We start from the raw sequence: 14151 nt of genomic DNA, 5'->3' as shown, positions 1-14151 counted from the left end.
GTGTTGAGTGTTCTAAAAATTAATTAATTAGAATACTGGATATTATTAAAAAATATTTTGAGATGTTGACTGTAACAGGATATTAAATTTTTCTTAAAAAAGATAAAATCATCATCATCATCATCATCTTTTAAAGGAGGAGCTCATCCCCCCAAACGCTGCTGTTGAGGGGATGAGGAGGGCATGCGAACCCCTTGCTGTTATTTAGAATTAAAAAGGTGTTTGAGTAGAAACAAAATTATGATTTTAAAAGTGTTTTTACGGTATACGAAATAAATATATGAAAAAGTTTATATCGCTTTAAAAAAAAATACTTTTAAAAAGTATTTTTATACTCATCCAGAGACCCCCCAACTTGACTCTGCTGTTGAGAAGAGTCCTAGATAGCAGGAAGGAGGTGATGTGGAACACATTCGTCCGTCTGTCCGTTCGTCCGTCCGATGTGGCCAATCATCACGCGTTGGCCATTGCCCTGTCACTGAAAGTTTAATTTAAATAACAATATATAATTAAAATAATTATATAATAATATGATAATAATCATCATCATCCTGGTTGAGCGATATTCCGCAATTTGTGCTTCTTCATTTGTAATTTTTTTTCTTGTCTTCTCTGCATTTGTTTATTGATAGCATAGATATTGGATGATGTGTAATTTCATAACCATTTTCTTAACTTTTTCATGATTGTCATTTATTGAGGATGGTATCAATTATAATTGGCGATGGGGATGAGTGCAATGGATAAAATATAATGATTCTCATGGTCTGATTGGTCTCTGTTGAATGGGAAGACGGAGTCTGTTCGTAAAAACATAAACTTCGAGTTGCAGAGAGTGAGCGAGCCCGAGAAAGAGAGAGAAAGATGGAAGTAGGTTTTCTAGGTCTGGGGATAATGGGCAAAGCTATGTCCTTGAATCTGCTACGCCATGGGTTCAAGGTCACTGTTTGGAACAGAACCCTCTCCAAGGTACGTCTTTCTGCAGCTGTTTCTAATGGCAATAATGCTTGCACTATCTGGCATGTATTGGTTTGTTTTTTGCTCCCAAGTGTCAACCTGATTTGTGTGGATGAGATGACTCGGTTTAGGATCGGAGTGGTGTGGGAAGTTACTGGGTTTCCCTTCTTAAACAATATGCAATTCGATGTTTATGCGTAATAATCTATGGTTATTTCTGTATAATTAACGTAGAAGTTGCTGATTTCTTTTTATTGCTCTTTTTTATTTACTGCTGACTGATTCAGTGGTTAGTTTTGTGCTTTTGCGTTACTACTTTCTTCTGCCCTGCTTTTTGATGCTCTCTGCTATCCAAGGACTTGTTTACATTGAAGTTCTCGGGCATATGTGGCGGTGCTGTGTGTTCTCTTAGACCTCTAAATTTGATTTTGTTCTCTGGTTTTCAAGCTAAATGACATTGGAGTTTTAAAAAATTAGGATCAAGCAAGAGGTGATTTCAATTTGTGATTGAAAAAAACTATTACGCTTCGATTTTGTGAGGTAGAAATGCAAGGAGATTTCTAACCTAGCTGTCATCTTCATTCCCAAATTTTGTAAAGAATGAAATTTTAGCCCGAAAAGAAAAGAAGGAAAAAGAGGGCTAGAAAATAGAAACTGGATTCCGTAAGAAAGCGAACTTCTTGCATCTTGCTCAAATTTCAGATTATGTAAAGCATTTTGGCTCTTTTTTTTTTTTTTGGGAATATTTGATTTTTGTGCCCAAATCATGTATGACAGCAAAGCTAAAATCACTAATTAAAAGAAGGATTGAATGCATGAGAAAAGATTTTTATATGAGAACACCATCAAACATATTGCCTTTTATTTCTTATACGAATATATCTTCTTTCCTTTTTTTTTTTGGTCTCATCTTATGCAAACAAATCTAACAATGAGTGCGTTAACCTAGTGTGATGAACTCGTCCAACATGGTGCTTCAATTGGAGAAACCCCCGCTGCTGTAGTTAAGAAATGCAAGTATACGATTGCAATCTTATCTGATCCTTCAGCTGCTCTCTCGGTCAGTAATTATGGTCATTATATTATGTGTAAGTTCTCTGATGTGTAACTGCTATTGCTCACTTGAATTGCTTCCTATGGTGGTTTATTAGGTGGTCTTTGACAAAGATGGCGTTCTAGAGCAAATTAACAATGGAAAGGGTTACATTGACATGTCAACAGTTGATGCCGATACTTCTTTCAAAATATCTGAGGTTAGCATTGCCTGATGCGGCTAAAATTTGTTTCCGAATCATTTAGAAGTCCTTCAAATATGAAATAGCTGTGATCTGTTTTTTAATCAACTTTCGGTAAGTGCAACATATTTATATCTGAGGTTGAGCTGCATGGAATTTTCTATTACTCGCCTGTGAATATGGTATTCTGGATTGTAATGAATGTATGGCTGAGAGTGCTGGCAAACCCTCCCTTTTCTTTCCTTATCTCTCTTATGCCCTAACTTGGATTTGAAATAATAATCTTAGAATGTTATTGGTAATTATGTGTGTGTCCTTTTCGCTGGCTGTGTTATATGGGGTTTTTTGTTTAACACAAGCACGAGAGCATATTATATGTGCATACCTGAATGTTCACAACTTGGGTTACCCCTGTCTATGAGAGCGTGTAAAAGGGAAACGGAGAAGATTTTCACCGACACTTGAATATGAACAAGTTAGTGTCCGCACATGATAATATATCTTCAAGGATACATTTGAAATGCTCTAACAATACTACGATGATGAGCTACAAATATGTGAGTTGTTGCTATTAATCGGTCATGTGATTTAAGATTGATAATACAAATGAAGACCACAAGGAAGAAAGTTGGTGTTACTGGACATCATTCTTTCTTCTCCTTCAACTATTTTAGCTGGGATTACTTGAAGTTCTCCATGTTGAATATTCTACTATTCTGTATCTTATTTTATCTAAGCCCGTCCATGCTATCTTCAAAAGCTGGTGGTTTGCATGCAATTGATTTCTAAGTTGAAACTGAAAATTCATTAGAGATTTTGATATTGACTTGATTTCCATAGGCCATTACCTCAAGAGGAGGTCGCTTCCTTGAAGGTCCAGTTTCAGGTAGCAAGAAGCCTGCAGAAGATGGCCAACTTGTAATACTTGCTGCTGGGGACAAGGTAAACAAATATAATACTCAGAAAACGCGGGAATATGTTTAAATCTTGCTTGCTATTCTGCTGTACTTCTAAAAATTTGAGGTATATGAACTGTTAATAGTTCTTTCTTCCCCCACTATTTTAATACATGGTGTCTCGGTAGAAGTTATCAGATACGATGGTGGTCCATAATTATACTACATCGTTCTAATAATTTTTTGTTGACCATTGATACTTTCACATTTGTTATGCGTGATATGCCAGAACAAAATGCATATATTTGAGCAATACATTGAGATTGTAATCAAATGACAATAAGCTATGCATGTACAATATTCCCTGTTATCTGGATGAGCTCTTCAAGAAACCACGGCTTTGGTGACCCTTAATAATCTCAAAAAAATTGCAAATGCAGTGATAATCTTACTGTTCAAAATAGAACCAACAGCCATATTTTTATGTGTCATAGACAGCTAAATAACTTGTGTGGATGGTATTAACTAGTAGGAAGCGAGGAAGAAAAGGAGGCAGAACATATTTTGCGAGTTATGGATTTGTTGAAATTCTTAGTTATTTATCTGATAACTTTGGGGATGGAGTTCTAAGTTTGTAAAAGGCTGCGGTCCTTAGGTGATGAATTTGAGACGTTTCAGGAGAACCAAAGGAAATCTCTCTCCATTTCTTTCAAAACAAAGTTGAAGTGTTTGCTTTCTAGTAAGTTGCAGCTCAGAGTTGGCCAACTCAATGCTTCTGTTTTTACTCTTTACGGATCACACAAATCTTCCTTTCACCTTATATCTTGTTCAGGAATCATATGTCAAACACACAGGTTTAATTTAAACATATAAAAATAGGACTTTCTATCATTGCTATATGTGGTATATTTTTTCTTGCGGATTCATCATTACCCTTTGCATTTCTTGTGTAGGCATTGTATGATGAAATACTTCCAGCATTTGATGTATTGGGCAAGAAGTCTTTCTTCCTAGGGGAGGTTGGAAACGGTGCAAAAATGAAACTTGTCGTTAATATGACAATGGGCAGGTAATATTTTTCTTTCCCTGTTTCATTGTTTTTCAACTTTTTCCCCTCTTGGGAGCATGGTGGGGACTTCAGTCCCCAGGTTTTCCTTGTAACAGTTGAATTCTAGCTGTTACACACTCATCTTTTGTCTTATGCAAATTATTTGCGCTGTTGTCGCCCTTGCAGTATGATGAATGCTTTTGCCGAGGGACTCATGCTAGCCGGAAGAAGTGGTTTAAATCCTCAAACTCTTCTCGATGTGCTGGTAAGAGTTTTTGACCTTGAAAATGATTGCATGCACCTGATGATTCCATTACGAAGCATAATTGAGATATTTTGTGCAGGATCTTGGTGCGATGACCAACCCCATGTTTAGGTTAAAGGGACCAACAATGCTCCAGAATAATTACAACCCGGCTTTTCCGCTAAAACATCAGCAGAAGGACATGAGATTGGCTCTTGCCCTTGGAGATGAAAATGCTGTATCAATGCCTGTTGCAGCTGCCGCAAATGAGGTTTATGCTATTCACATCACATTTTCTTTATATGCCCAAAAAAAGAGCAGAAGTATAGTTCTTCATACAACTCACGTGCAATCGCTATGACTAGCAAGAGATAGACTCCATGAGTTGGGCTCACTACTCTTGTGGAAAGTGAACTTCTAGCTTAGTTATAGTAAGAAAATCTGCCAATTAACCACATAGTCAGACTCACGGGAGGGAAGTCTCTAGATTCATAGAACTCAAAATCCAGGAGCAAGCATAACCTAAACATAAAGCATTTATTTTGGCTTAGCTCAATATAGCCCTGGCCTTGGAAATGTTAAAATGGGGGCAATGTCGCCCTTAGTATTAAAAAATGTTAATGGTCCATGTTAGTTTTTTAACAGTTAGGGCGAGATTACTCCTTTTTTAACACTTTCAAGGTGAGCCCAAAAATTAAAAAAAATTCCAGATAGCTTGTTCGCGAATAATTCCAGGGTAAAAATGACAGTTAACCAATTTATTATTGATTTTGTCTGCATAAACTGCAGAAGGATGCTTGCATGCCAACTCTCTCCTACCTAAATTAGGGAGTACTGTTGAAATAGATACAGGATAAAGAAGTAACAGAAAGGTGAAGAGTAATAGTGAACAGAATCAGAAATAGGCATTTGCAGTCAGAAAGCTTAGTTTTATGGAAAGGAAATGAAAGATGGGAGAGAAAAGGAACAAAAACGGTAAATACTCATTGATGCTATTGGTCTTAAGCGTACTATGTTTCTCTACCATACCTTATATCCATTCCCTCATTTCTAGCAACCAGCAATTTTACATCTTCAACCTTTCATAATGAAGAATTAATTCTAATATCAAAATTCTTAGCATATAAATCAACTAGCTAATCCCTATTTTGTGCAGTAATCTTTAATTCAGATTCTCATTGAGACGTTGAGTAGCATGTCACCTTCTGCGGTCTAATCGGGACTGATACCATTGGCAACCACTTTTGATTGAACAATGGAAGATGAGCAAGAAGAATCATTATCAATTTAATGTAAATAGTTCATTATTATTGAACAATTATGAATACATAAATAAGTAGAATGAGTAATTTTAGGATTTAGTGAAGAGCTTAACAAAGGAATATGAACCTGAATGCTATTCCTTAGTTTCCTAGGACAACTATAGTTCGTTGATCATTGGTAAATAAATCCATTATGACTTTTGATATTTTTGTCATTGTTCTTTTATTCCCTCTCCTCTCCTACATTAGTCTAGCTTTTGAAAATAATAAATTGCAAATAGGTTGCTCTCATTTACTACGTTTCATGAAGACATAACCATCGAATTCTGCGCGTTGCTTGTTTGCAGGCCTTCAAGAAAGCAAGAAGCTTGGGTTTGGGAGACCTTGACTTTTCAGCCGTCTTTGAAACTCTGAAACCTCCTGGACCTTCTTCATCTTGATGTAAAATCCAAGTCCATTGCTAATGCATTTTCAATAATAAACAGTAATTGATTGAACCCCAGTTGTGAGGCAACAAGAATAGAGTGGTTATATGTGAGAAAAACATAAGGAATTTAAGCAGAGACAATGGTTACGGTTTTTATATGTTGACTCGGAGCATTCTTAATGAGCATGGCTTCTCACTCTCTCTCACCTCAAATCGCTAGAAAGGTGACTTTGGTTTTGGTGATTTTAGTGAATGGCGACTTGTTAGCTGTTCTTCAGTGCTATTCTGGGTTTATTCCAAGAGTCTGAAACACAATGGTACCATCCAAATGCACAATTTTTGTTATAACTCTGCTGGTTAATATAAAAATTAGTTGGGAGCTAGATTTAATCCTATTGATTCAATATATTTCATACAAATCAAAAAAAGTTTTAAACTGTACTAATTTTTTTATTAAAATGTAACAAAATTTTTGACTTTATCCTTATTTATTATATATATTAAAAAAAATAACTTTCTACGAAGGCAAAATAGTGTATTCATGCTAAAAATCTGATGAAGTGAGTTGTAAATAGGATGAAGAAAAAATTTCTCTCTAATCTATAAATAGAACTAGATGAGTATATATTAAGATGTTTCTATCAATAGGTAGTTTCAATATACATAATTAAAGAGGATAGTTTATGAAAATCAAAATTTATATATTACAAATAACCAAGTCAAATAATTTATTTAATATCTTTAAATTAATTATTTAACTTTTATATTAAGTACAAGAAATAATACTATACTAAATAAAAATAATACAATACTAATAATAAAATGATAAACAGAGTGCTCCTATTCAAAACAGTAAATCCGCAGTTTCCGAATCTCCCTGTCGAATGGCTACATGCATGACGTGTGGTAATGTTATCATTTGAATGCTATCACGAGGTTGAGGTTTTGATTCATTCTCATAATTTTGCAATTCAATTTATTATAAAATTCACAAATGTGATGATGAAACTAATTTTCTTCATATCTTAAATAACATGAAATTGAGTAATTAAATTAAATTTTCAATAATCATATAATCATATAATCAAAAAGTTTATGAGTAATTTATTATTCGTGTTTGTTCATTGAATATGTTATAGCATATACTACTCCCTGGTAGGGTGCGTACATGCTCTTTTCTAACGTTTCTTTTGACTCATGTACACGTCTAATTATATTTTTTGCTCGCAATAGTGTTTTCTGAAGTGTTTTACATATTTATAAAGAGTTTATTTATGAACATATCTTTTGTGGGGCTAAAAGATAAACCCAAATTTTCAAGTCCTTTTTTATCACAAAATATTCAACCATTTTATAGACTTGTATTAGAAAGTGGAAAAAAAAAAACACTGTTGGATATGATATGAACTTTTTATTTAGTCTATTTTATATAAGAATTCAACTACATTGTTGAACAGAGAATTAGCACACTTGCGGGCGATATATATACAAGATCAAGATAATCAAGTATAAATAGATTCATGCAAACAAACAAAACGCACACACGCAGAGGAATAATTTCTTTTTCTAAAAAAATAGGTAATGACTTAGTCAAAATTAGTTAATTTCATTTATCCTTTCCATACATAAAATATATTTTTAAATATTCAAAAATTAAAAATATCAAATTTATAGAAAAAAATGTTATTTGACGAGGCAATTAATTATTTGAGAAAACAAATACTAAGATTCATTAGCACTTGGAATACTGGAAGCACATCTCATCAATCCGCCCCCCCAAAAAAAAAAGAAAGGAATACTGGAAGGTCTGACGGAAAATAAGTCATAATGTAGAGATTTTCCATTTTAAAGGCTAAAAGAGATTCAAGTTTTTCTTCATCGGCTAACGTCAAGAGTTGTCAACTCCATGGAGGCACCTTTTTCTTACATGAAAATATCACCATTAAATAAACAAAGAGACATTACAACCTAAAGCAACTAGCTATTGGCAAGGCAATTAGTGAGTCTAAATAAGGAAAATTAACATACTAATCAGAAATTAAAAAATGAAAACCAGGAAAAACATTAACAAGGGAACATAAATCCAGTCGAGTGGCACTTGTACTAGAAGAGCTCAAAGACGAGGGATAGATGAACCTTCTCTTATGGCATACAATGTGTAGAATTATTCTATTATACATCAAATTATATAATTCAAGGAGATGCGAGAATCCGAGCATCACATATTCATGAAAATAACCTGACCTTCTCTTGGAGCAGGTATCCCAAAGGACTCAACTAAATGAGACAAAGAATGATATCCATTCGGTTCACCAAAAGAAGCAAACATTTGGAAACCATTCAAGCAAATTTAACTTCAACATTAGCATAACACAGACTCATATACCTCTTATTTATGCTCACACTTCGAAATAATTTTACACATTGATTTTCTTGGTTGTAAAATAGCCAAATAAACTTTTAATGCAGTCCACAAATTACTACAAGGAATTATCAAAATCCAAGAAAACTATATTTCAGATGCAACTCAAATTAAAGAGCATGCACCCGTAAGTCAAAATCAGAATAAACTACTCCTCCGATCCTAAATATAAACCCATTTTGTAATGTAAAATACACTACAAACTAGATCTTATATTTAGGACCAGAGGAGTAAAATAGAAGGAACAAAGTGATGTTGAAGACATATTATTCACTGACAAACAATAGTCAAAAGGAATGTGTCAAACATATTTCTCGAACAAAATTTCTCCAGCAACGTTGACTTCCCTGTATGATCAAACAATTTTAATTGGGAAGTAACAAGAAATTGCTGGCCCTTAAAGGAAAAGTTCAACATTTATACCACTTCATTATATATTAGGACTAGTGTTTCCGACCTTATTTTATGGTTTTAGAAGGCCACCACCAATCATTTCACGAAGAAGCTTCTCAGCATTATCATTCTCTCTCTTCTCTAAAAGAGCTCTAGTAAGTGTTTTATATGTTACTGAGTTTGGGAGACATCCATTTGCTCGCATTTTTAAAAGTAAGGACATAGCATCATCAAAGAACCCTTTTCTACAACGCCGACTAACCATAATGGTACATGCGTAGACATGTAGATGATAGCCACTAACCAGAAGGCACTGAAAAATCTCTTTAGCATCTTGTAGTCTACCACCTTTACACAAGCCATCGATAAGTATATGGTATGTGTATATGTCAGGTTGAATTCTCTTCGCAGCCATTTGCCTAAATAATGTAATCCCCTAATCAAGATTTCGACTTTTGCAAAATGCACCTAATAAGATATTACAAGTGATTATATAAGGGGAATGACCACTTTTTTGCATCTCATAAATGAGATCTCGCGCATTAGACATTCTCCCTGATTTGCACAAGCCATTATTAATAACAGAAGTATAAGTTATCACATCAGGAACCAAGCTTTTGCGACGCATTTCTCTAAAGAGATCTAATGCTGCATCGAATCTTACTAAATCCGTTGATCAGTATGGTATAAGTAACTACATCAGCTGCTGCACCACTTTGAACCATCTTATTGAATACTACATTTGACTCACGTTATTCATCAGGCAACATCCGTCCATTAGAGAATTGTCAGTTGCAGCATTTGGTCTCTCACCACATTTCATCATCTTAGCAAACACTGTTTGGGCTTCGACAATCCTCCTTTCTTTACAAAATGCATCAATCAATACATTGAATGTATAAACATTGGGTTTGATGCTTTTCAATACCATTTCATGGAGCAATTGGTAAGCTTCTTTCCACTGTCCAATGCCGCAATAACCATGGATTAGAGAGTTACAAGTGACTGAAAAGGGCAGCAGTCCTCTATGAGTCATTTCAAAACACAATTGATTCGCCTCAATGACATTTCCAAGCTTGCAAAGGCCACCAATTATAGTGTCGTACATGACTACATTAGATTTAATTCCCTTTCTCTCTATCATTTGCACCAATTTAATAGCAGACCTTATTTTCCCTACGTTACACTGTCTGTTGATCAGGTTTCCATAAGTAAGTTTACCGAATAGAAATCCTTTAGCCGTTAAGTCATCATAAAGGTCCAGTGCTTCCCCAACCTTGTTGCTAATGCAGAGTCCTTTTAACAAAGTAGTTAAGGTTATGGCATCTTTAGAATCATTCCCAATATTGAGAAAGCGGAATTCATCTGACCCACCTGACAGTAACAATTGATCAAGATGTTCAGAGTAAATAAATCAGGGAGAAATCCCTTGAACTCCGCTTGAGCAAACAATGAGATCACAATTCGGAAGTGGTTAGACTTATTAGTTTTGATCATGGGAGGTGGGGGATGCACATGGAGTAAGCGATGAAATGAAGTAACGCTGTCATCAACGTTATTCGCATGAGGTTTGGGAATGAGCAAAGAAATGGGAAAAGGGAAGCATGAGAAACGCAGAAGATGGACGAAACAGAGCAAATTTTCGGAATGCATGCCTCGAAGCTGGACACATTAGATGAAGACAATGTGGGATTGTTGAGAAGGGGCACCAAGTCGGAGGCGAACTTCGAGCGGTTAAAGCTTTTTTTTTTTTTTTGGGGTCAAGAGCGGTTAAAGTCGAGGGAATGCAGACAAGGGGGTTTCTAGGCGTTTCTTCATCACACCAATGATTTTAAACTCGGACCGGACAATTGGATCGGCTGAACCGGTGACCGGAGCATTAAACGGCACATTTTTTGGCTAGAAACCGTTCCAAAGGCTGGGCTATGTTGAGTTAGCAAGAATCGGCTTGTAAGCCAGAAACCGTTATCAAGCGAGGAACCAGAGCGGGTTCCCAAAAACTAGCCAGGTCATGAAAGTCCAGTTACAATGAAGAAGAAGGAAGAAGACGAGAAGGCAAGCGTGGAGGATGAATCAGCGGGAAAAAAATCAGTGCATACCTTTGATTCTTTTTAATAGTAGAAATAATGAAACAAAAAGTGACATTTGTTTAATTTACGTTATCTCTTTTATAAAAGAATCTCAAGTCTCACTATGTAAATTCTATTTTCAATCAATGTTTGTGTCCGATTTTAAAAATATAATTCTAATTTAGTCATAATTGAACAACGTTTGTGAATTTTTTCCAATTAAATATTTACACAAATTGTAATAGTGAGGGAAATTTGGTATAATTTAATGGAATTTAAAAATTTGCATTAGTTTTAAAAATAGAACAGGGAATGTGCGAGGAAACATTGGAGATTTTGTTAAGGGCCTTTAATATTTTTAAACTTATATCTTAGTATTTGCTTTTTCAAAATAATTATAGTCTTTATGATTTTTTTAATAGATTTTATTTTTTTCTTGGTCTTTCTCCTTAATTTTTCCAACTATTTTTGTCTCCTTTATTTAATACTCTTTCTTTTTGCAAGTGTATTTTGTTAAAAGAAGGTATTTTAAGAGGGCAGAGTTACATTTTTTTTTCACTGAATAATGACAAATAATTAATTTAATTAATTTTTTAATTTTCATAAATTAGTTAATTAGGTGCTATATTTAGGATGGGAGATAGTATATTCTTTATTGTCAAAAAAATCATGAATAATATTTTACATTACATTTTTTATATCCATTATATTAAATTCTCTAGTCATAGAGTACTATTTTTATAATATTAACATTTAATAATGTTTAATTATAAACCTATATAAAAAAAAATTAGGACACATGATTATGTGTGATTAAAGAAGTTGATACTTGAGTATTTTTCAAACCTTTTTGTCGTTGCAATTTGGCAGCATTGTTCACAAGCCAATGATTTCTTTTGATTGTCTTTGAGATTTTTTAAAAGCGTAAACCACATATATCACACTGGTCTTTCTTAAAGGTCAAGTGATCTATACTAATGTATAAAGAGTATCATCAAAATTTCATAAATTTCTGAGTAGTTAATTATACTAAAAAAAATTTTATATCCAAAAAATTCATCTGTTTTAAGGACTTAAACCCATTAAATTTTACAGATATGATAAAAACTTCTTACTTTGTTTATTTTACATGAAAATGTAAATTTATTGTTAAAAAGAAAACTTCTCTATTAAACCCATTAAATTTTACAGATATGTTTTCACCTACACCAAAAATAATCCCTAAAAGAAGTGCCACTATAAAAATATAAAGGGTTAATACAAATTTTGGTCCCTTAAATTTGGGTCCAATTTGATATTGGTCCCTGAAATTTAAAACGTGTGGTATTGGTCCCTCAAATTATATCCGTTTCAGACCGTTAGTCCCTGGCATCTTGGCACTGTTAAATTTTGTTGACGTGGTGTTAACACCGTTAACTGATAAGTTGGCATATAGGTGGCATATGACCTGGGCATGGTATTGGTCCCTCAAATTTGAGGCCATTTTGGTATTAGTCCCTGAAATTTAAAATAGATGGTATTGGTCCCTCAAATTATATCTGTTTCTGGCCGTTGGTTCTTGATAGCTTTACACCGTCAAATTTGTCTGAGTTGGCTCTAACTTTGTTAACCTATGATATGGGATTTGACTTAGCAACAAAAACTTGATGATGTGGCATGAGCAATGGAAGGCTATGGTCGAAGAGAATCTATGCAATCTGGAATTCACTTTTGTCAAAACACAGAGCTTCTGCTCCTATATTAGTGTGAAGGAAACGCAGTGCATTCTCAGCTAAACCTTCTACCTCTTCTGCTACCTTTGGCCAAAAAGGTAACTTAACAGTTCATGAGAAGAAGAAGCCGGCTTCAGACACAAAACCACTCCCATTGAAGCCATCTTCTTCTAGTACAGACGATGATGAACCTCCCAAGAAAAAAGAGAAGCCCATTACCAGAGTAAGAAGCTTGAGAAGAAGCAACAAGAACCTCACTGGCAACTTCAACAAAAAGACAGGCACGACCAGCAAGCCACTAGAGCCGCTGAGACCAGATAACAGCAAAGCAGAGGGTTCTACAAGAACAGATAAACAAAGGAGGGCCTAAAGTTATCAGGGACCAAAGGTCAGAAACAGATATAATTTGAGGGACAAATACCATCAGTTTTAAAATTTTAGGGACCAACCCCAAAATGGCCCCAAATTTGAGGGACCAATGTCATGTCCAGGTCATATGCCAACTCATCAGTTTAACGGTGTTAACGCCACGTCAGTAAAATTTAACGATGCTAAGATGCCAGGGACCAACAGTCTGAAATGTACATAATTTCAGGGATCAATACCACACGTTTTAAATTTCAGGGACCAATACCAAATTGGGTCCAAATTTGAGGGACAAAAATTTGTATTAACCCAAATATAAATTACAGAATAGAGTCATTCCTTGGTGGCTACACACACGTGCGTGGTAGCATGCTTTGGGGCTTTCGGTTTTCGGGGAGAGCTAATTAGCAGGCTGTTATAGGCTGGGTAAGAAATATGATTTCCGTTTTTTGTCCAAGAGATTAGGGATACCATTAAACTAGTTGAGACAATGGTTCAACAATTAGTTAGTCAGACCAGGGTCTACTCGAAATTAAATCGGTCATATTAAAATAATATAACTTAATTGAAAATAACCGAACATAACAACATTAATAATTATTAATAACAAAATACAAGAAAATATACCAATAGTTTGATTGTAACAATAACAAAGTACAATAGTATTGAGAATTTTGATCTTTATGATTTATCAATAACTAAAATTAATAATTATTAATACCAAAATCATCATTAAAACACATTCAAATCTACAGTGACTAAGATATTAGAAGTTAAATGAAAAAAAAAAAGACTAATAGCAATATAATCATCCAAATCAGTTCACCACTAGTTCATACTGGTTTTTATTGGTTCATCTTGGTTTGACTGGTTCAATATTAGTTCAACAACCAAACCAAACCAAACTAGATCACTGACTAGTTCACCAATTTTTTAATTGAACTGCCGGTTTGGTCCAATTTTTTCCCCTTGATTAAAAGTACTTTGTATTCCATCAATATATAATGGGGAATTGATTAAGTTTTGCTGGGCGAAATGCCTGGCTTCCATTTTATAGACTTGTACTGAAACTTAAAACATGACAATTGTTGGATATGATAGCAACTTTTATTTAGTCGAT

The 14151-nt window shown here is 34.4% G+C and overlaps 2 protein-coding genes across 2 annotated transcripts; one reads left to right on the top strand and one right to left on the bottom strand.

The window, feature by feature from the left end:
* Positions 1–618: 618 nt before the first annotated feature.
* On the top strand, positions 619–6301 carry LOC114715055 (glyoxylate/succinic semialdehyde reductase 1-like). The gene is made up of 8 exons (XM_028899868.1): positions 619–969; positions 1907–2017; positions 2109–2210; positions 3033–3134; positions 4042–4157; positions 4323–4401; positions 4481–4651; positions 5990–6301. Exons 1-8 carry the CDS (start codon positions 865–867, stop codon positions 6080–6082), a joined length of 879 nt encoding a protein of 292 aa, XP_028755701.1. The 5' UTR covers positions 619–864; the 3' UTR covers positions 6083–6301.
* Positions 6302–9620: 3319 nt separating this feature from the next.
* On the bottom strand, positions 9621–12436 carry LOC114715035 (pentatricopeptide repeat-containing protein At1g12775, mitochondrial-like). Its single transcript, XM_028899840.1, has 2 exons — positions 12310–12436; positions 9621–10258 (listed from the first exon to the last, which is right to left on the bottom strand). The coding sequence occupies exons 1-2, from the start codon at positions 12434–12436 to the stop codon at positions 9621–9623; spliced, it is 765 nt and encodes a 254-aa protein (XP_028755673.1).
* Between the last annotated feature and the right edge of the window lie 1715 nt (positions 12437–14151).

The sequence above is a fragment of the Neltuma alba genome, unplaced genomic scaffold, assembly GCF_004799145.2.
Source record: "Neltuma alba isolate B1F8T4 unplaced genomic scaffold, ASM479914v2 tig00011573_pilon, whole genome shotgun sequence".
NCBI lineage: Eukaryota > Viridiplantae > Streptophyta > Magnoliopsida > Fabales > Fabaceae > Neltuma > Neltuma alba.
This window is presented reverse-complemented; position numbering and strand designations above follow the sequence as displayed.

Excerpts from the sequence above, each read along its gene's own strand:
- LOC114715055 (XM_028899868.1), top strand. The coding sequence starts at position 865 with ATGGAAGTAGGTTTTCTAGGTCTGGGGATAATGGGCAAAGCTATGTCC. Across the intron at positions 970-1,906 it reads GGAACAGAACCCTCTCCAAG|TGTGATGAACTCGTCCAACA; the intron begins GTACGTCTTTCT and ends GCGTTAACCTAG. Across the intron at positions 4,652-5,989 it reads TTGCAGCTGCCGCAAATGAG|GCCTTCAAGAAAGCAAGAAG; the intron begins GTTTATGCTATT and ends GCTTGTTTGCAG.
- LOC114715035 (XM_028899840.1), bottom strand. The coding sequence starts at position 12,436 with ATGGCCTCAAATTTGAGGGACCAATACCATGCCCAGGTCATATGCCAC. Across the intron at positions 10,259-12,309 it reads CAAGATGCCAGGGACTAACG|GTGGGTCAGATGAATTCCGC; the intron begins GTCTGAAACGGA and ends TGTTACTGTCAG.